Source organism: Natrix helvetica (genome assembly GCF_964273705.1).
Source record: "Natrix helvetica genome assembly, chromosome: 3".
Classification (NCBI taxonomy): Eukaryota; Metazoa; Chordata; class Lepidosauria; order Squamata; family Natricidae; genus Natrix; species Natrix helvetica.
In genome coordinates, this window is record NC_138549.1 from 68,567,930 (window position 1) to 68,590,232 (window position 22,303).

The 22,303-nt window shown below is 44.4% G+C and overlaps 2 protein-coding genes across 2 annotated transcripts in view; one reads left to right on the forward strand and one right to left on the reverse strand.

Moving 5' to 3' along the window:
• The window catches only part of LAMC2 (laminin subunit gamma 2), a 63,293-nt gene extending 44,948 nt beyond the window's left edge, over positions 1–18,345 (forward strand). Inside the window, exons 15-23 of the mRNA XM_081946848.1 lie at positions 750–832; positions 1,096–1,233; positions 4,559–4,703; positions 5,946–6,095; positions 6,481–6,595; positions 8,984–9,183; positions 10,651–10,809; positions 10,912–11,011; positions 16,184–18,345. Of these exons, the coding sequence (XP_081802974.1) occupies positions 750–832; positions 1,096–1,233; positions 4,559–4,703; positions 5,946–6,095; positions 6,481–6,595; positions 8,984–9,183; positions 10,651–10,809; positions 10,912–11,011; positions 16,184–16,434 (1,341 nt within the window). The 3' untranslated portion in view covers positions 16,435–18,345. The remainder of the gene's footprint in view (positions 1–749; positions 833–1,095; positions 1,234–4,558; positions 4,704–5,945; positions 6,096–6,480; positions 6,596–8,983; positions 9,184–10,650; positions 10,810–10,911; positions 11,012–16,183) is intronic.
• An 86-nt stretch (positions 18,346–18,431) lies between these two features.
• Positions 18,432–22,303, reverse strand: part of NMNAT2 (nicotinamide nucleotide adenylyltransferase 2) — a 77,347-nt gene continuing 73,475 nt past the window's right edge. Inside the window, exon 11 of the mRNA XM_081946847.1 lies at positions 18,432–21,927. Within this exon, the coding sequence (XP_081802973.1) occupies positions 21,825–21,927 (103 nt within the window). The 3' untranslated portion in view covers positions 18,432–21,824. The remainder of the gene's footprint in view (positions 21,928–22,303) is intronic.

Sequence of the window (22,303 nt, forward strand, 5' to 3'; positions counted from 1 at the left end):
TTTAAGAATATGTTGCCAAAACCCAGTGGGAAAATGGATGTATTTTGATGGAGCTTCTCCCCCCTCCCACACACATACACTTTAAGGGTAAGCATTTCTGTAAGAATTTTAGGGTGGCAACAAATACAGGAAGCTTCTAGGACAGCAGCCTCCAACGTTTTGGGCACCAGGGACCAGTTCTATGGAGAGAGGTTTTTCCATGGACCAGAGGAGTCATGGTTTCATGTGCTGCCTGCATCCTGTTGATGGGGTTTTGCTTGTTTGCGTGGCCAGGTTTCATGGCACGGACCATGGGGGTTGGGGGACACCTGTTCTTCGAAGAACCTGCCCCAAATAATTTTGGATAGTGAAATGGGCAGCATTAAAATTAACAAATAAAATGAAAAACTTTCCCCATTCCCACTCTCATTACACCATAAAATCTCCTTTGCTTTGGACTTGGAGGCTGGAAGCATCAAGGCAGAGATTTATAGACACATTTGAGCTTAAGGGCACCGCCGTGGAGTAATATATTTGTAGAAAAATGTAAGAGATCTTACAAAACCTGCAATTTTGAGGAATGTTTTAATCCTTGTGGAATTTATGCCATTGAAGACTGCTACTCAGTATCTGGGACTGCAGCTAAAGAAACAATGTTTGTTTCTCTTGGAAAAATATTGCCAAGTATAGGTCTTCTGTTCCATGTTTGTGTTCAAGAGATATGGGCGATGATGGAATCACAACTTAATATTACTTTTTCCCTTCCTCAGATTGTTCCATCTTCAGATGCCACTGGAAGTAGTTCGAACAGGTTCTTAATCCTAGCCAATGAAGCCATGAAGTTAGCAAACAGGTGAATCTGCCTCAGATTGACAAACATTGTTTCTGTTTCATTGACTCATTTTAAAAGTGTCAACCAAACAACTTGTTAAGAAGTCCACTGTAAAATCTTGAAGCTGTTGATTAAGAAGTTTTTTAAAATATCCAGTGACGATGGTGAATTGCTTTGTGTTTTTGCCAATATGATTCTCCCATATTCTTTGGGGAAGAGTGAAGGATGATAGCTGCCTGTGGATAAACTTCACTCTCTCACCACCTTGTTTATTTCTTTTTCAGTCACCTGCAGCTGGCAGATACCATTGAGGAAGCAGCTAGGGCAGCAGAAGATGCCTCCCAAGAAGCACTGGCATTGCTCCAGGCCTTTTCAAGTGGAGAAGGTGTTGGGACAACATCTGTGCAAAGGCTCCAGAAAAAGTGAGTTGGTGGGCTTTGTGTGGGGTTACTGTAGGAGATAACCAGGCTAAGCCTGAGGAAGGGATCAAAATGTGTCATCAGTCTCAAGTCCCTTCGTGCCCATCGGAGATCTAATTCCAGCTTACCTTGAATTCCATTAACTCTTACCTACCGCCAATTTGCTTGGTCATTAATAGCTCAGACTCTTGTAGAGAGCTTAAATAAATCCTTATATTCATTTGAACTGCCTGGGTTTCCTGATTTCCACATTTGACAGTCATCATCTACTTTTTCTCTAGATCTCACCATATCAGGTCAAAATCTTAATGTGATTGTTAAAAGCAAACCACATTTATGGGGGCTATAGACTGGTAATGTTGTTATTGCAAAGTGAGACAGAGATCATCCTCTCTGAGGAATTCCTCCCACAGAAGCCAAGATTAGTCCAATATCAGAAACTGGTATATGTTTTCAAAGCATTGGTCTCTCTTATAGTTCCTGAGCCCAGTTTCTCCTCCTCCTTTTTTGAGTATGAAGGTAGTGACAAGAATTAAAACAATGTAGTAAACTCTGCTTGTGTCTCCATTTGGAATTAGAGGACCTAAATCTTAGAGGATGCCACTCTAAACAAGGAAAAAGTCTGACTGAAGACATGTTTTTGAGAACGGGTTCTAGGCATGATCCAGGCTTGTTAAATTTTCCATTAAAGCCAAGCAAAACCATATTGGTGTCTCTGATATTGCTGTACTGCAGAACTTCCAAAGACCCCGGATCATTTGGAGCCTTGGTGGCTCAACCATTTCCACAATGGCTTGATCAGTTGCCATAGAAAACCACATGGGTTGAATAGCATCCTTCCACTGATGCTTCTCAAAAAGCAAACAATTTCTAATACTGCTATATATACACATATATTTTAAAACAACCCAAAGTAGCAACCTCTTCAGACTGTAAGCTCAAAAGTTTAGCTATTATAAACTTTTTTTTCTTTTTTTCCTCTCTCTTCCAAATACCTCACATTAGATATTCCTGGCTTGTAGTTTTTTTTAAAGAGAGGCTTATCATTACTTTTATTTATCTATTTCCTTCTATTAATCCTTGTTAAACTTTGGCTAAATTGAAGAATCCTTAAAATGTAAATGTCCTAATAGGAGACTTTGCACTCCAACTCCTACCAAAAATGGTAATTGTGGTGCTCTTTTATGTACCTTGTCCAGAACTGGACTTTTCTTTCTTGAAATGTGATGACTTTTAACTATCTCAAGAGCGGTAAACTTAATTTTGGGGTAGTGGCTAATAGGACACTGTTAATGCAGTGTTGAAGACTATTTCTGTTCCTTTATAAATAGCACTGTGTAGGGGTTCCATTTTTTGATTGCCGAGGGAATACAATAGAATGGTGGAATCTGATTTTTATTGAAAATGATATGAATATGAATTACCCATATGGCTCTTTAGCAGTTATTTTGAATGATTAGAAGGCGAAGCTCAGAAATCCAATATTGAATTTATTACTATTTCTTTATATATGCTGGGATGAATATAATGAATGGTTATGAAAAAGAGACTTAGTTACTCTTGTTTCCCAACCTTTCCAAAGGCCTTACCTCTATCTTTCTTCTCATGCTTCTGGAGGTCAATGCTATGTGAGAAAAAAAAAAGAGGAAAAGAGGATCAATTCCAACACAAATAGATAGATCATCTTGGAGTATGTTGTCATATGAGTAAAAAAAGCACATAATTAATTGTTAGATTGGGTAATGAAAGGCACAAAAGGCTAGGGCAGTGCTTCTCAATTATTTTCTGTCATGCCCCCCCTAGGAAGAAGAAAACATTTCGCGCTCCCCCTGCGCGACTGTAAATAGTATCATTTGTCTATAAAATTGTTATAAGTACACCTCTGCATAACATAGCACACCGGTCTTTCCTCGTCTCCCACCGTAGTCACATGCTTTCTTTCCTCTTTCCCTCTTACTTGTCTATCCTTCCTTCCACCGTCCCTTCCTCCTTCCCTTCCTTCCTGCCTCCCTTCCAGTTCCCTCCTTCCTCTTTCCCCCTGCCTGCCTGCCTTCTTTCCCTCCTGCTTATCTATGCTTTCTTCCTTCCTTGCACCTCCCTCCCTTCTGCCTGGCTGCCTTCTTTCCTCTTTCCCTCTCCTCCTATCCTTCCTTTCTCCCTCCCTCCTTCCCTGCCTCCCTTCCAGTTCCATTCTTCCCTCCTTCCTTCTGCCTCCTTCCTGCCTGCTTGCCTTCTTTCCTCTTTCCCTCCGGCGTGTCTGCTTTTCTTTCCTTCCTTCCACCTCCCTTCTGCCCTCCTGCTTTCTTTCCTCTTTCCCTCTTGCTTGTCTATCCTTACTCCCTCCTCCCCTTCTTCCCTCCCTCCCTGCCAGCAGCTTCCGTCTGGAAGCAGCAGCACAACAGTCGCCATTACCAGGGGCGAAGGGGTGGCGGTGGCAAGATCGGGCGACCGCCGCCCCTTTGTCCCTTCCCCAACAGCGGCTGTTGCGCTTCCGCTTCCAGACGGAATGCTGGCGGTGGAGCTGCTGGCAGGGAGGCGAGCTACGCGGTGGCGAAGACGGGCGGTCCCATGCTTCCCTCCCTCCCACCCCCGCCCGAGCAGGCTTCTTGCACAGCTCCAGCCCGCGGCTCCAATGAAAATCCACAGTCCGAAGTGCTGCCACTTCCAGGCGGGATATATTATGCCTCGCCCACGCCTTCGCCGCCGTTGCACCCAGATGGAAAGGGAGCCTTCGCGCCCCCCTTTACGGAGCCTCGTGCCCCCCCAGGGGGGCGCGCCCCACTATTTGAGAACCGCTGGGCTAAGATAACAACAGCTCTTTATTTGGTCAAGTACAGGCATTCACTGAGTGAGACGTCTGGCAGCTCCCTTTTTAAAGGGGAGCTGGCCAGCGCTTCAGCCAATCAGGTCTCTCTCTGTTCCTGCCTGAAAAGAGAGGACCTGACTGGAAACTACTATTGTCCTTGCAACAACTAGAGGGGGGAGTATCTAACATTAATCAAATGCAGCAAAATGATATTGGCACATTTCTTCTTCTATTCCTGGGGCCGCGGGGGGGACGGGACACAGGACAATGCTGGGGACATCACCTCGTGAAATAACTTCAGAAGGATCATGGGATTCATCTCCTGACCTGGATTCTTAGCAAAAAGAAAACCAGTAGTATGTAAAGTAACCAAACGTAGAGCAGGTTTCTCTACTCTGAATTTGCATTCTCCGAAATACATATGAGTTAAGCCAAGATGGGATAAATCAGGATGAAGGATTAGGTGGTGGGGAAGAGAGACTTCCTCCTCTTTAGGCTCAAAAGTTTTACTCTGATCTCTAGATACGATGAGCTGAAGCTGCTGACAAAGGAACTGGAGGCTGATGCTAGCCAAGCTGCATCTAACGCTGAAAGGGTCTACAAGGATAGTCAGCAGCAGCTTGGCTCCCTGACTCGTTTAACGAAGACTGACAATAAGTTTTTTCAGGTAAGGCTTGTGTTTGTGATCGATTGTAATTCTTCCAAGAGATTTCCAGTAATGTCTTTGTTTTGCTTCCTGCATTTATTTCTTCAACAAGGGATATTCCGGCAAAGGGAGAGAGAAACTTTGGCTGTATCCACAAGGATGGCTTTGCTGTGTTCTGTGTTCTTCTGATAGGACCCCATGCTGCCCACAATGTGACTTTACCACCCACCCAGAGATGGGTCCGTGCAGTGCTGCTTTCTAGGCAACTTAATCCATGACATCCCAAGGGCCATGATAAGTTGTCTCCTTGGTTATAATATCTATGCTCTCTGTAATCAGTGGAACATCTTGCTTTCAGAAGTTGTGGTGCTCCAACACTGGATGTTTTTAAAAAGAGATTGGACAACCATTTGTCTGAAATGGTATAGGATTTCCTGACTGAGTAGGTGGGTGGGTGAGTTGGACTAGAAGATCTCCAAAGTCTCTTCCAACTTTGTTATCCTGTAATGATCATGGGAGACAGGACAAAGTGATATAATCAAGGGAATAGGCAGATAAAAGGCAACCTAACCCTCAGTAGGAATGTGGACAGGACCAGTGGCTCAGAAGAGATCCTCCCAAGTTTCTTGGGCTGTAAAGGTGACCGAGGAAGAAATGTATTTTCAGATTTGCAAGATTCTGTCAATGTAATTTTACAATAAAGTAGAATTAGTTCATCTGCCATTTATTTCTGTTTGGTCTACCTTGCACAACTGACACTGCCTAATATTGTCTATCTGCCCAACATTGTCAACTATTGTTTCACTACTCTTTCAGTTAGCACTTCAGTTACTCTCTATATTTTTTCTTATTTCTTTCTATTTGTACTATCTACTGACTGAACCTTGACTGTATCATCTTTCGACCGTTCACTGGCAGCAAAGAGTTAGGGGGGTTTTGTGTAACCTTTGGCTGTCATCTAGTGGTCAACCAGATTTGTGCAACTGAGATACAATGATTGGATAAGTGTTGCTGAAGAGCTGGAGTTTTAAAAAGAGGTTTATTGCCAAGGTCAGTGGCCTAAGGACATGGTGTGTGAGGAGAGCTGAGAAACCAGGACTTCCCTGGGAGTAGTGGACATTGGGAAGAGAATAACCAACCTTGCAGGTTTCAGAAGTACAAAAGCCAAACTAATAATTACTTTTTGGGTTAAATCCAATCAATTTCAGAGCTTGCCCTCTTTGGGTTAACCCCTTTCCCTCACTTTCTCCTCTGGTGTTTTAGGAGGAGTCCAGACAGCTCCAGCAGAAAATGGATTCTTTATCTGGCTTCATAGAAACCTACATGGCAGAGTACAAGCAGTTGAAAAGCAACTTAGGGAAGTGGGAGGAAGAGATCAAACTGTTATTGGAAAAAGGACAAAATGACAGACAGGTCAGTAATCAACATAAATATAAAATTGTAGGTTTTGGGGTCCATAAAGTATTTACTCTTTAGCAGAGAACTTTCAATCAAAATTTCAATCATGGATCTTTATGACATTATGGCATGTTTATGGTTTGTTCTTTATTTCTATATGAATATTTAAAAAAATATTGACTAAGTTTATGTCACTTTTATGAATCCCAACTAGAAGGCATAGAAACATCCCCTGAAGTATACTAGAAGTCTGAACCTGGTCTGTAAATAACTGTTGACCTTCTGAGTCTTAGGTGAAAGGTCCCTAGTAGGCAAACCCTTTATTACTGTACACAGCACAGGTGTAGAGCTGGATTTTCAGCCTGTGCATTTTCATGCTTGTCTTCCTTTCTGCTTACAGTCATCAGTTCAGTTGTTGTCTCGTGTCAACCTTGCCAAGCAAAAAGCCCAGCAGGCAGTGAATGCTGGTGATTCTGCTTTCAACGATGTTGAGAATATCTTGAAGAAACTGAGGGGTGAGTTTCACATGGGTTTAAACAAACGGCAAGTCTCTGATGGGCCTTGGGAGGTATTTCATCTCTGCATCTGCTAGATGATCTGGTGGGATGACAAAGCTGGTGTAAACTGCAGAGGTTATACACTGTATGTAGAGTTTTACATACTCCAAAGGACCTTTTGGGAATCAATTTTATTGCTTGCTTTTTGGAATCAATTTTATTTAATACTGCATTCAGTTCTGGTCACCACGATGTAAAAAAGATGTGAAGACTCTAGAAAGAGTGCAGAGAAGAGCAACAAAGATGATTAGGGGACTGGAGACTAAAACATATGAAGAACGGTTGCAGGAACTGGTTATGTTTAGCTTAAGAGAAAGAAGGACTAGGGGAGACATGATAGCAGTGTTCCAATATCTCAGAGGTTGCCACAAAGAAGAGGGAGTCAAACTATTCTCCAAGGCACCTGAGGACAGAACAAGAAGCAATGGGTGGAAACTAATCAAGGAGAGAAGCAACTTAGAACTGAGGAGAAATTTCCTGACAGTGAGAACAATTAATCAGTGGAACAGCTTGCCTCCAGAAGTTGTGAATGCCCCAACACTGGAAGTCTTTAAGAAGATGTTGGATAGCTATTTGTCTGAAACGGTATAGGGTTTCCTGCCTAGGCAGGGGGTTGGACTAGAAGACCTCCAAGGTCCCTTCCAACTGTACTATTGTATTGTATTGTATTGTATTGTATTGTATTGTATTGTATTGTATGTAATAATGGGTGAGAACTTCATTGAAGGACAGGCTAGAAATAGCTACGATGATCATGTAAAAACTTAACAAGAAATGGATTCACATCACATGAATGTGATGTGAATCCACAGCTCTCAAGAAAAGAGCTGCTCAATTCTTTACATTCTTTAATGTGATGTTTATTTCAATAAGTTCTTGGATTCTTTTAAAAAGTTTGGTGTGTGTGTATGTAAGGGAAAGATAACATAATTGTATAGATAGAGAAATTTGGTTAGAGCCATGAAGATCGTCCCAAAGGTGCTTTTTCAAAGGCAACTGGACTTTTTTTTTTGCTTGAAGACGTTTCACTTCTCATCCAAGAAGCTTCTTCACTTCTTCAGTTGAATGAAGAAGCTTCTTGGATGAGAAGTGATATGTCTTCAAAGTCCAGTTGCCTAATGAAAAAGCACTTTTGGGACAATCATGACCTGGGTGATTGAGAATCGCCATAGACATTGAAGATGTCATAAGAAATCAAGAGTCATGTAGGGTGAAGACATTGCAACTTGGTTTTTTAAAGTTTGCTGGCACATTTTCAAAATCAAGGTTTTACATTTCTTTCCTAGGACAATGTAGCTTGAATATTTTCAACTTCCTTTTAAACCATATACATGATTATTATTTTGTGTTTCTTACAGTACTGTGTATCAATGATTATGATGACATATTTCCTGAATTTCCTTGTTCTTACAAGTGTAATTCTGAACATCTACTCAGTTTTCCCCATTTTTGCTTTGTTTTCAAAGTGTTGGATGGGATTAGTATCCTTCCTATATATTAAGACTTTCAAAAAAGGCTGAAAATGGGAACCATTTGGAGGTTAGTCTAATCAGGATAAAATCTAGGCTTTTTCAGTGATTTTAGTTTAACATTTGGAAATTCTCCCCCTCAAGAAAACATGTTCCTCTTTTGTCTTCATCTTTTAGTAACCAATAAAAACATTTTTATGACAGCAAGCATTTGAGGCAAAACTTGTAGTTGAAAATTCTAGATTTAGGGAAGATTTTGTCTCATGAATGAAGGCAAATATGCATGTCCAATGTTGCAGGATCCAGTCTGGGTCGGTCGCTGGGACCAGAGGTTTTGTCTTCCAAACCTTTGGGCTCATCCTCAGGGAAATTCTCTCTCTCATGTTTTCCCAAGGGATGGCCTCCAGCACGAGTCTGAAAGCTCAGAAGACTAAACCTCTCTCGTCCTGGTGACTGATCCAGATTGGATCCTGCAGGATTTTGTCTGCTTTCTAATCAAATTTTTAGGGCTGGATTTTTTGGATTAAATTTTAGAGTTGATTGTTAATGATCACATTTGGCAAATTGTCCTGAGAATTCAGTTCAGGGTACAAAGCAAATTAATGAATATCCAGAGTTAGAGGGTGGGAAAGTTTAGCCCTGTGCTTGATATTCAGATTCTAAACTTGCAACATCACAACATCTGGATCCAGTTCTCTGCATGATGTCCACCTTGTTCTATATCTTGTACCATTTTCCTCCTTCGCCTACCCAAACTTTTAATCTCAGAGTATTAGAAAGTGATAATTCAACAAAGCTGAGACACAAATAAGATAACTTACTCTGTTCATTTGGGTTTTTAAAATTTATTTTTATTTTCTCCACCTTCTGTTTATAGATTTTAATTTTCAAGTAGGTGACAAGCAAAAAGAAGCCTTGAATGCTATGCAAAGATTACCATTCATCATCAACAAAGTTGCGAGCGCCCGTGAAAAACTGAGGCGTGTAGAAGCAACCCTGGGCAAAGCCGTTAATGAAGCACAGTCAGCCAGGAGAATGTCTGACGAAGCAAGGGAGATTGCTGGGAATATTGATCAGGTACAGGGGAGTGGAAAAGAGTGTTAGGGTTAGAAATCTGGATATGGAAGAACTAGTGAGCTTGAAGATGGATGACAATTTGATTTGCTTTCATTTGACTTTATATCCTTGAAGGTTTAGATTGACTAGCATGCTGTCCTTCAAAACTTCAGCAACTATAGAAAGTTCTTTACTTAGCATTTGGATACAACTTCAGATTATTCAGAATCTGTCACAGATGCTTTCATGTATTCACTCTTAAAAGAAACCCATTAGAGGTCAGAAAAATTGAGAGCCAATTTGATCTAGAGCTGTGATGGCGAACCTATGGCATGCATGCCACAGGTGGCACGCAGAGCCCTCTCTGCAGGCATGGGAGCTGTCACCCCAGCTCAGCTCCATTGCGCATGCATGCACACCTCCTGTCAGCCAGCTGATTTTCAAGTCTCTGCCACGCATGCGCAGGGGCAGGGCGCATGCGTTAAACACATGTACATGCAAGGAGGTGGTTGGTGCTCATGCACTGGGGATGGGGGTGCGGCTCTCCCCCCACAGCCCATTGTTGGTCCCAGGAGGCTTCAGGGAGGCCTGCTAGGGCCAAAACAGGGCATGGAGGGGGATTGCATGTGCATGCGGGGGAAGCTTGGGGGGGCTACACACATATGTACAGGGGGTGGGTGTCATGGGGGTGTCACATGTGCATTGCATTCTGGGTGTGGGCATATGCACATGCGGGTTTTTGGCACATGACAACAAAAAGGTTTGGCATCACTGGTCTAGAGATTAAGACACCAGGCAAGAGACTGGAAGACTGTGAATTCAGATGCCACCTTAGCCATGAAAGGCAGCTGGGTGACTTTGGGCCAGTCACTCTCTCTTAGCCCAACTCACCTCACAGGTTTGCTGTGGGGAAAGGAGGAGGAAGATGTGTTGGATATGTTCACAATCTTCCGATATTTGTAAAAATAATAAAAGGTATGGAACAAATATATAAATAATCATCTCACATTGTGGATGGACAATTGAAACTGGGAAATATTACTTTGTCTGAGACCACTGGACATATTCTGGCAAAATTAGATTTACATCAAAGACTTCCCATCTCTCATTTGATTTGCTTACCATTATTGTTATAGCAGCTTTCACCTTATCCATAGATGGGATAGAAGTATTTGGCAAAGAACTGGAGTGATCAACTGATTCAGTCTATCTCCATCTCCCAGGGCTTTAATAGGAAAAAATGAAGTAGGAGCACTATGTATGGAGTCTTGGACTTCTACATAAATGTGGGGTGTAAACCTGAAAAATAAAAGAGGGATCTGATGGAACCATTGTTTTTGGTATTTTGGGGGGTTAGTGTCTCAGGTTTATGGGATTGCTTGAAAATTTTTACAATTGCTTATTACTTCTGCATATCAAGCCACCAAATATCCATCAGAATATCCTGTTGATTTTCTTATATTTTTCCCCTTGTATTTGAATTTCCAGGAGATAGGAAGGCTAGCCTTTGAAGCAAATCGGACAGCAGATGGTGTGCTTGTCTTGGAGAGTGGGATCATGTCTCTGAAGCATGAGGTCAAACTTGTGGGGGAAGAACTGCAAGAAAAGGCAAAAGCAATTGATATGGATGCCTCCATGGCTCAAGGCGTAAGTTTCCAACTCTGCCTTTTTTATAACGAGTGCTCTGAAGAAACTTCTGTTTCTGTTAGAAATCCTACTTAAGATAATCTACTACTGATATTTCTCCAGATAACTGAGGCATCCCAGAGAGCCAGAACCAATGCTGTCAGTACTGCGAATGCTGTCCAAGACGTACTCAGATTCCTAGAAGATGTTTCGCGCATGATAGGTAAGAAGCAAAGCGGTTTCCGTTTATGGCTAAAGCATAATTTGGTTTTATTAGTGGATGATTCAAGAAAAGTCAATCAGGTTAAGTCAATTATAACAGACAACAACAAATGGGTTGATCATTGAACACGAGGGCAATAGGAGGGCAAATAATTTCATCATCGTTTGAATTCTTACAATATTCTATAAAAGCATTCAATGTGTATTTTTCATTTACTGTATTTGGGCTATTTCACAAAAGTAACCCTATTGAGGTACCAATCCAATGATAGAGAATATATGATAATATTATGCCTGCATTTAATAAAAAGCAGTTGAAATCTTCACTTAATTTTTTTTATCTTCACTTAATATCTTCACTTAAAATTTAAAAGCCAGTTTAGCAAATTTATCACTCAGATAAATGACAATCAGCAGCTTGAATTTTACCCAAAAGCCTACTGGAGCCATGAGGGTAGAGAAGTATAGTTGAGCATCATCATACTCCACCCTCCATCAACACCAAAACTGATTCCAGAGGAAGGGGGTGAAACCAGTACAAGATAACGCCACTCCAATCAAACACCCCTCCAAAAAAACAACAACCCCATACCCAACCAGGCCACACATAAATACACATAGAATAGCTCAAAGCACACATTCCGATAGAGAGAATGTGTGCTTTGATAAGGATGAACTGCACATGAGTCCAAAAGCTTGGAAGACTAAACCTCTGGTTCTTGTGACTGACCCAGATTGGATCCTGCAACAAGATAAAGCCTCCAATTTTAATATGATGTTGGTCCAAAACAGTGACGTGCGGTGAGGGTTATGGCTGGGGAGGCTGGTGACGTCATCAGGAAGGCGGGGAATGGGACCACGTGTGCAGCACACGTGGTCCCATTCTCCGCCTTCCTGAGTGAACATTAAGGGGACCGCGGAGTGCACTGATCCGCGTAGCATTGCTTCCTCCACCTGCTCCAGTCCTTCCCCCCCCCACCTCCTTCAAGGTCTCCCACCAACCCAAAGCCCGATCCCCAGCTCCCTCGGGCAAGGCTTGAGCGGGGTGAATGGGAAAGCAACGAAAGGGGCTGCGCTTTCACCCCGCTCAAGCCTTGCCGCCTGCAGGCACCGCCCGCCCTCGCTGCCCCTTTCGTTGCTTTCCCACCCGCCTCTAAGGCGCGCCAAAGCCTCCTTCGTCCCCCCCAGCGCGCGCCTTTTTATTTCCCGTGATACCCCCCCCATTTCAGGAAAGCTTTCCCCATTGCCTGCGGGGTGAGGGGGGCTGCTCCTCTCCCCCCACTCCCTCTGTCCCTGCCTCTCTCCTCAGCCCCAAAGCTCCGTCCGCGTGACTCACTTCCAAGGCGGTGGCTGGAGAGGCGCGCAAGAACGGCGAGCGGTTTCCCACCAAAGCGGCGTTCTGCGCACAAGAAGGCGCTGCCAGAGGACAAAGGGACGCAAACACACATCTACCCATCTATCTTTTCCAGCTACCTAGCGCTCTTTTCCACCAATCGCGCATGTTGTGCGCGCAAGAAGGAAAAGTCTGCGGCGAAGCCCTAGTCGCCCCGAGCTCTTGTTTGCACTTCCCCCCCTTTTTCTTTGCTCCATCCCGCTCCGGCTCTGGAAGGGCCAGCGAGGTTGGCTCCCTCCGAGATCGAGAGGGAGGAGAGGAGGGGGTAGCTGCGGGCTACCTTCCGGCCAAATGCGCACGAAAAGCGTGCGCGATCGGTGGAAAAGAGCGCTAGGTAGATGCGTGTTTGCGTCCCTCTCTCCTCAGCCCCAAAGCTCCGTCCGCGCGACTCACTTCCATGGCGGTGGCTGGAGAGGAGCGCAAGAACGGCGAGCGGTTTCCCACCAAAGCGGCGTTGTGCGCGCAAGAAGGCGCTGTCGGAGGACAAAGGCATGCAAACACGCATCTACCCAGCTGTCTTTTCCAGCTACCTAGCGCTCTTTTCCACCGATCGCGCACGTTGTACGCGCAAGAAGGAAAAGTTCGTGGCGAAGCCCTTGTCGCCCCGAGCTCTTGTTTGCACTTCCCCCCCTTTTTCTTCGCTCCATCCCGCTCCGGCTCTGGAAGGGCCAGCGAGGTTGGCTCCAGCCGAGATCGAGAGGGAGGAGAGGAGGGGGTAGCTGCGGGCTACCTTCTGGCCAAATGCGCACGAAAAGCGTGCGCGATCGGTGGAAAAGAGCGCTAGGTAGATGCGTGTTTGCGTCCCTCTCTCCTCAGCCCCAAAGCTCCGTCCGCGCGACTCACTTCCATGGCGGTGGCTGGAGAGGAGCGCAAGAACGGCGAGCGGTTTCCCACCAAAGCGGCGTTGTGCGCGCAAGAAGGCGCTGCCGGAGGACAAAGGCATGCAAACACGCATCTACCCAGCTGTCTTTTCCAGCTACCTAGCGCTCTTTTCCACCGATCGCGCACGTTGTACGCGCAAGAAGGAAAAGTTCGTGGCGAAGCCCTTGTCGCCCCGAGCTCTTGTTTGCACTTCCCCCCCTTTTTCTTTGCTCCATCCCGCTCCGGCTCTGGAAGGGCCAGCGAGGTTGGCTCCCTCCGAGATCGAGAGGGAGGAGAGGAGGGGGTAGCTGCGGGCTACCTTCCGGCCAAATGCGCACGAAAAGCGTGCGCGATCGGTGGAAAAGAGCGCTAGGTAGATGCGTGTTTGCGTCCCTCTCTCCTCAGCCCCAAAGCTCCGTCCGCGCGACTCACTTCCATGGCGGTGGCTGGAGAGGAGCGCAAGAACGGCGAGCGGTTTCCCACCAAAGCGGCGTTGTGCGCGCAAGAAGGCGCTGCCGGAGGACAAAGGCATGCAAACACGCATCTACCCAGCTGTCTTTTCCAGCTACCTAGCGCTCTTTTCCACCGATCGCGCACGTTGTACGCGCAAGAAGGAAAAGTTCGTGGCGAAGCCCTTGTCGCCCCGAGCTCTTGTTTGCACTTCCCCCCCTTTTTCTTCGCTCCATCCCGCTCCGGCTCTGGAAGGGCCAGCGAGGTTGGCTCCAGCCGAGATCGAGAGGGAGGAGAGGAGGGGGTAGCTGCGGGCTACCTTCTGGCCAAATGCGCACGAAAAGCGTGCGCGATCGGTGGAAAAGAGCGCTAGGTAGATGCGTGTTTGCGTCCCTCTCTCCTCAGCCCCAAAGCTCCGTCCGCGCGACTCACTTCCATGGCGGTGGCTGGAGAGGAGCGCAAGAACGGTGAGCGGTTTCCCACCAAAGCGGCGTTGTGCGCGCAAGAAGGCGCTGCCGGAAGACAAAGGCATGCAAACACGCATCTACCCAGCTGTCTTTTCCAGCTACCTAGCGCTCTTTTCCACCGATCGCGCACATTGTGTGCGCAAGAAGGAAAAGTTCGTGGCGAAGCCCTTGTCGCCCCGAGCTCTTGTTTGCACTTCCCCCCCTTTTTCTTCGCTCCATCCCGCTCCGGCTCTGGAAGGGCCGGCGAGGTTGGCTCCAGCCGAGATTGAGAGGGAGGAGAGGAGGGGGTAGCTGCGGGCTACCTTCCGGCCAAATGCGCACGAAAAGCGTGCGCGATCGGTGGAAAAGAGTGCTAGGTAGCTGGAAAAGACAGCTGGGTAGATGCGTGTTTGCATGCCTTTGTCCTCCGGCAGCGCCTTCTTGTGCGCAGAACGCCGCTTTGGTGGGAAACCGCTCGCCGTTCTTGCGCTCCTCTCCAGCCACCGCCATGGAAGTGAGTCGCGCGGACGGAGCTTTGGGGCTGAGGAGAGAGGGACGCAAACACGCATCTACCTAGCGCTCTTTTCCACCGATCGCGCACGCTTTTCGTGCGCATTTGGCCGGAAGGTAGCCCGCAGCTACCCCCTCCTCTCCTCCCTCTCGATCTCGGAGGGAGCCAACCTCGCTGGCCCTTCCAGAGCCGGAGCGGGATGGAGCAAAGAAAAAGGGGGGGAAGTGCAAACAAGAGCTCGGGGCGACAAGGGCTTCGCCACGAACTTTTCCTTCTTGCGCACACAATGTGCGCGATCGGTGGAAAAGAGCGCTAGGTAGCTGGAAAAGACAGCTGGGTAGATGCGTGTTTGCATGCCTTTGTCTTCCGGCAGCGCCTTCTTGCGCGCACAACGCCGCTTTGGTGGGAAACCGCTCACCGTTCTTGCGCTCCTCTCCAGCCACAGCTGGGTAGATGCGTGTTTGCGTGCCTTCGTCATCCGGAAGCGCCGACATTTCTGCCTCCGCAGCTCCCGGGCGCGGCCGGACAAATGTATATAATATTATAATATTATATATATATATAGTAAATAATATTATATACTATTATTTCATGAAGAGAGGTGAGGCTCTGCCTCCCCTGCCTCCCCTGACCGCACGTCACTGGTCCAAAATGATTCTATAATTAATAGTATCAAAAACTTCTGAGAGATTAAGGAGAAAACAAGCATGGATAAACCATTTTTATCCTATTCATAAGTCATGCATAAATAACGTGTCTCCCCAAAAATAAGACATCTTATATTATTTTGCCACCAAAAAAGGCACCAGGTCTTATTGTTTGGGGGTGGGAGATGTTGTCCACTGGTTCACCTCACTTGTACGCATCACTACCACATCTTTTTTTGCTATCAGAATCCTTCAGGAACTTCTTCATGCGGGAAGGCCAGCATGTCTTTCCTGAAAGCCTCTGCAGCCAATAATAGAACACTGGATTGATCCCTAGCTCTGTTATTGGCTAGAGAGGCCGTCAGGAAAGCCTTGCCAGCTGCAGCAAAATAAATGGACTGAGGTGCGCAAGGCCTGGCTGCAACTCTCCAAAGGTTAGTAGTAGGGCAGCTCCAACCCCCCCATCCCCACCCTAGTTTATTTTTTATCTATGCACCCTGGAATAGGCGGCGTCTTAATTAGGGCTTATTTTGGGGGGTAGGGTTTATATTGGGTGCATGTGAAAATATCAAGCTACAACTTACTTTTGGAGTAGGTTGTATTTTCAAGAAAACATGGTTTAATTAATGCTGTCTTAGTCCCATAACCAGATCTTAAATCATATTGAAAAGGGTCTAGGTTAGCTGCCTTTCTCAAGGATATGTTCATCATAAACATTGTCATTTCCCAGAGGAATCTGAGAAAAAACTGTGCATTGGCTAATGACTTCAGTGGCTTTGATTCTTGGATGATGAGGCAGCTACTTATGTAGCAGTTTGGAATTATGGGTTTAGCAGAACATATTCTTCTGTTACTCTTTTGCTAGGACAACTAGAGGATGTGGATGATCAAAGTGTGAACAAGCTTGAAATTGATCTTGGCAACGCCAGAACAAGAAACAACCAGTTGAAAAAAATGATGCTGCAACTGGAGGAAACAACTGGCCGGCAGAAGCTTCGAGTCCAGACACTGGATAGTACCATTAGTGAGATCCTTGCAGATATCAAGAACTTGGAGGTGATTCAGGAAACTCTTCCTCCAAAATGTTACAACGTACAAGCCATTGAGAGACCTTGAAGACCTTGCTGGGAAAGCAGACTTCCATCAACCCCATTTACCAAGCCATGGACAAACATCAGGATTAGACAAATGATTTTGGTGTGAAATGAAGAGATGCCTGCCTTACAAGAATGGCTGCTTGTGACTCCACTGAACAGGTCCCTTGGAAAGTCTAGTCATCCGGTTGGGAGGGCAATTTCCTTACTCTGCTTCTGAGGTAACAACTACCTTTCAGCAGCAGCACATTTTGAAAGGAATGTAATTCAAGCCCTCACACTCTTGAAAAAATGGGGGGAAACAATCTTTTGACATGACAGAGAAGCCAACCGTAAAGAACACAGTGTGGAAGAGGCTGGATAGGTAGGATATGTATCTTCCAATATGTAAAATCCTACGTATTTTTCTGGTTTCACCTGAAGGTGCTATCTTAGACGGTCATCTACAATTGACTCTCCGCTTTATTTAGCCCTTGATCTTCCTTTCCCCAATTGTGATTCAGCAGAAGAAAACAGATGTTGCTGCACCCTGCTAAATTTATTCTGCTCTATTATCAAAATTCTAGGCAATGAATAATTAATTTTCCCACTAAGCATTCTAGAAATACCTTTTCTTTTCAAAAACACTTTCCCCCACTACCATGTCTGATGGCTGTTCCGATAATCATATAGGAGATGGAACATGTATCGATCCATAGGCCTAAACTAGTTTTACAATAATTACCTCAGGCCAGGGATTCTGGTAACTCTCATTCTATGATGGGAAGGAGATTTTAGTAGAATGTTCAATTAACTGGTGGAAAGACAATCCCCAAGCAGCGAAGTGTTGGCCCTTATATACAGATTGCATAAGCTTGTATAAATAGACCTGCCTTTGATTAGATGTGTCATTTCTTCATTTTCCTTCATTTACTTTCTCTCCACTTACTAAATGACAAACTAGGAAGGGAAGAATTTAATAAGGGCAGTGGTCCAAGAGGGGGATTTGTTTTGGAAGCGGGGGTACCTATGGTATATCCCCTCAGGCTGGGTGTGGCATTCAAGTCATTTCGTCAATTTAGATGATTCAACTCTTGTCCCAAGATTTATTACACACTATGGTTCTATTCTTTCCTGCCGAGATTCAGTATCAGTTCTTGAAATACGAAGTAGGATCTGCTGAGTTAAATTAAGAAAAAAAGATAGATTGAAATGGTGGCACATGAAAAATCTTAATAAATGGTTTGTTCAATTAGAATGAATATGAACTGCTTATATTTTTGCTTGTTCATATTAATAAAGCCCTCTCTCCCACGAAAACAGAAGTTAGGGTGTATCCCAGCAGGAAGTTCCTTCAAAAATATAGTAATCCATTTACTCTCTCAGGCAACCTTAGTTAGAACAAATGATTCAATAAAATCCAACAGGAAGAAACCTTACAGTCTTTAATATTTTTACTGGTAACCTCATTCAGGTACTTTGGACAGTTTCTGGACAGCACACAATTATATCTGGGCCCATACTGCATACTGTGTACTATTCAGCTACACCACAGGTGTCAAACCTGCAGCGTCATGTTGCCGTCACACAACATTTTTCCCATTCATGGAGCTGGGGTGGGTGTGGCCTGCACATGACACATCTGGCCTGCAGGCAACCAGTTTGACACTCCTGTCTACTACATCAATGAAATCTATCCCCCACCATTAATTTTGGGGGGTCAGTCATAGTCTCTGAGTTTAGGGGTACAGTACTCCCAACAAATTTGTTCTTACAGGAAAAATTGAAATTGAAAGACCACGGTCCTGGAGTAAAAGCAGGATATCTATTTGTTCAATAAAAATATACATTGTGCCATTATGTAAGGGTTTAATTTGAGGAATTTCAGAAAAAAACAATATGTTGCTTTCTAACTGGATTCTGCTTCTACACAAAATGCTGCTGATATGTTCATCTAGGACAGGGGTGTCCAAACTTGGGAACTTTAAGACTTGTGGACTTCAACTCCCAGAATTCCCCACCCAGCCAGCCTTCAATTCTGGGAGTTGAAGTCCACAAGTCTTAAAGTTCCCAAGTTTGGACACCCCTGATCTAGGATATTTGCACATCTGAACACTATATCTACCATAGTTTGTTTTAATCTTTTTTAAAGAGACAAGAAACCTTTTGTCATACTGCAAACAGAAAATATGCTCCCAAATTTCCTAATCTCAAAGCAACATTAAAAGCCAACAAAATTTAATTCGCATAATTTTATTTCTCATATCTTTTTAAACATTTTTCCAATTTCAACATTGTCTTTGTGATCATGACCATTTTAGCAATAATGATCGAACTCCAGCATATTACATCAGTGTAAAACTGACATTTTCAAATCTTTTTTTCCTTTTAACATTTTTTTTAAAACAAAGCAAAGTTTAGTTTTAAAAGGGCAGGTTCTGTAACGACAAAGAATTTTCTTCCTTCCCCGTGTAGCTAAAAATCCATATTTTGTGTCAAGGTAAATCAGTCTGATAGTCAATCTCCAACTTTTACCAAAGCAATCCCACTTGCATGCTCCGAATAACGGTTTCTCAACCGTGACAACTTTTAAGAGGTATGGACTTCCGCTCCTGGAAGCCTGGCTGCTGGCTGGGGAATTCTGGGAGTTGAAGTCCACACCTCCACAGTTGCTAAGGTTGGAAACATTGCTCCAAATGGATGCTACACTTGCTCCCCTCTCCCCCCACAATCATAAGCATAACTGAGAATATGAAGGCAAAGAGTACTGTAGTAAGACTTTATATACATAATCTGTATCACAATGCTACGTTTCTAAGGCATGCTGTCCTAAACTGGATGAAATTGGAAAGTGGCCCCAATAATCCATCTTTTTTGTTCAGAGAAACGGAGAGATCATCCTGTTATTTCCTTGTCATGTCCTACTTGTTTGTGTCCAACCAAAATTGTCCTTTACGCCTTTTGGGAAGGCTAGGTTTACAGTCTCACACACACATACAACCACACACACAGAATCACACATGCGCGCACACAGAGTTGACTATGTGGTTGGTGGGCGTCGAAACTTGCAGCTTGGCATTAAGACCAATAGTGGATTGCAGCAGAAAGGGAATGAGAAAGTGCTTTAGAAGTTGTAGCTGATATGTCTCACAGGACAGCAGGAGGGCGATTTATCTAGTAACGTAGGCTATCTAAGCCTTCTCTGAGTAGAAAAATTCTTATCAAAGACACTGTCTCTTGTACACCTGCCTATGCTAGCAGTGAGCACCCAGGAGTACTCAGGGCTTTGGATGCTACAGTAAATGATGAGGATGAGCCTCATCAAGACATCTCTGTCCTCAGCTACTCTGTCTGGTTTCTAAGTGCTTGTTTGGATGGCAGCTGCTTCTCATAAGCAACAGTTCACATCTGAGATTGTGCGCACAAGGAATTCAGCAGGACATTGTCATACCTTGTTTGCTCACATTTCACAGGGAAATCCACATGACATTACCAGCCATCTGGTATTTTTTTCCCCCCAGTGCTACTTCTGCCGCCTTCTTACTTTATAAAAAAACAACATTTGTGAGAATAAAAGAGTAGCATAATAGCCACAGATGTAAATGCTGATCGTGATAGTCCAACTTTTTTAGGGTACGGTTTAGACGCAGGCACTGACATTAATTCTTGCAATGGGCATTAATTTAGAAACCCATTCTCTCCCCCCCCCCCCATCAATCTTAGTACTAAAGTGCTTCCCTGGCTATAGTTTTTTTTAAAAAAAGAGAGAAACGACATAAATAGAAGAGTATTAAAACACGGTAACACTTCAACTTTGTTTTTTGTTTTTTAAATCCCCATCTTTCTGGCTGTTTTTTTTTTTAAACCAGTTCCGTTCTTCCTAATTAAATACTTCTAACTTTGCAGTCTGAAACAGGCAAACTCATTTCAATGAATAAACACACAGCACAAAATAAACAGGTTATTATTATTATTATTTCATAAAAAGGATCATCACTAAGGTTTCTCCCCATCGCTGAACTGGATCCTCCTGCTCTGTGTGCTACACCGCCAGTTGTGTGGAAACCTCCAGCTGTTTTCCTAATTGCGAAGCTGCCTTTTGCCACCACTGATGTTCTCTAATGATCCTAGTCCCTCTCAGTGTCCATAACATGCACACGCAACTAAACAGCAGTATCGGTGGACCATTTAACCTACTCCAGCTATTAGGCAGCTTTTCTGTCACTGTTGTTGTGTTTTGGAGAGGATTTGCTTTTCGTATGGAGGATAAAGTGTCTATTTTACAGCATAAACTCGAGCAGCAGTTTTCTTCCGTCAAGGGAAAGAAGACCCATGGAAAACAAGCTGCCAGACTGTAGGACCATATACAATTGTTGCCTACAAGAAATCTACATGTACTTCCTTGACAGAAGAAAATAATGAATTGAAAGAGCCTACAATTAACATAACCAGCCAAGGTACACCATGACAAGTAGTTAAACTCCAAATGGGTTTCTGAAGAACATGAAAATCCAGGAACAGACAACTGAGGGCCACATTACTAACTATCATTCAAGAGAACCTGTGTTCTGTAGCTCTTTCCCCACTTTTAAGAAATGCTCCTTTTAAAAAAGACGTGAGAGTACAACAGCGATCAAAATAAAAACATGTCATCCTCTCCTTCTGAAACAGATATCTATTTACAATGGCGGGGAGGAAGAGGGGGAGAGGAATGCTAAATATGAAGCAAACTTGCTGTCTGAGTTTTTTACCCCTTTTCTCCAATAACCTTTAAAAAAAAAGGTTCCCGTTGCAGAAAAGCATTACAGATGGGCAGTTCTATTTTTCTGCTTTCTCTTGTTTTGTTTGTGTTCATTTCAAAATTCTTCTATCAATGACCTAAAATATCTGGTGGGCGTTTTGGATTTTAATAAGCTTGCCACCTCATTGTCATGGTAAAGGATGGCAATGATTAAAAAAGCCAATTTGGGAGGGAGGGGAATGGGGGAAATGGGTGTTGAGAAAGCCAATGAGAAACAGTAAAAATAAAGAGCCCTACCGAGATTTATTTAGCCAACAGAGGGAGAGAGGAAGGGAAACAGAAGAGCCACCATCCTGCTTCCCAAACCATGCTGAAAAGGAAGGGAATGTTGATTCCTCTGTTGCATGCTTGGAAGGGCAATCCAAATCTTCTCCCTATAAGCAACAGTGCCTGATATTCTTTACTCTTTTCCCTCCTAACTGGAAGGGGAGAAGGGTTGCTTGATGGCATATGTACTTGGCTGTTAGCTGTAGGCAGCAATTCCCGGGGCTGGGGGAAAAAATTGGAGTGGATAGGCAGATGCACGCAAGAGGCATTGAAAAAAAGAAACAAGAGTGAGAAAGAGAACCGTGATGAACAATCATAGGAAGGTGGCGCCACGGGGCAGCTTTGCCACAATGCCAGCAAGAGCTTTAACCGGAGGCATTCAGGTACAGCTGACTCTTAAGGATGTAATCAATGACTGGCTGAGACAGGTAATCCACCACATGCCCATCGCCATGCTGAAGGGCCAGTCTGTGAGGGGTGGGGAGAGAAAGAAGAAGAAAGAGGAAGCATTAGTCAAGTTACATTAAAGCCAGACAGGTACATAGCCAGTCTACCCATCTTCTGGTTCTTCCTAAACTAACCCGGTATAATTGGCTAGCTGGCCCGTTTCTAAGAGACCCATTGGAGAACAGAAGCAAAAAATCATCCTAGAGCAATGAGCAATCTTTTGATGGCAAAGAGCTTCACTTAACGTTGTCGGGAGAAGGGAATTGAGGATTGCAAAGGAGAGGTGGCTAGATGACACCTGTGGGCAGAGTGAGCTTCATCTGTGACAAATCTATTTCAGATCCTGTACAGTTTTCATCAGTTTCCCACCATACAGTGTAGGGAAATTGGGTCACAG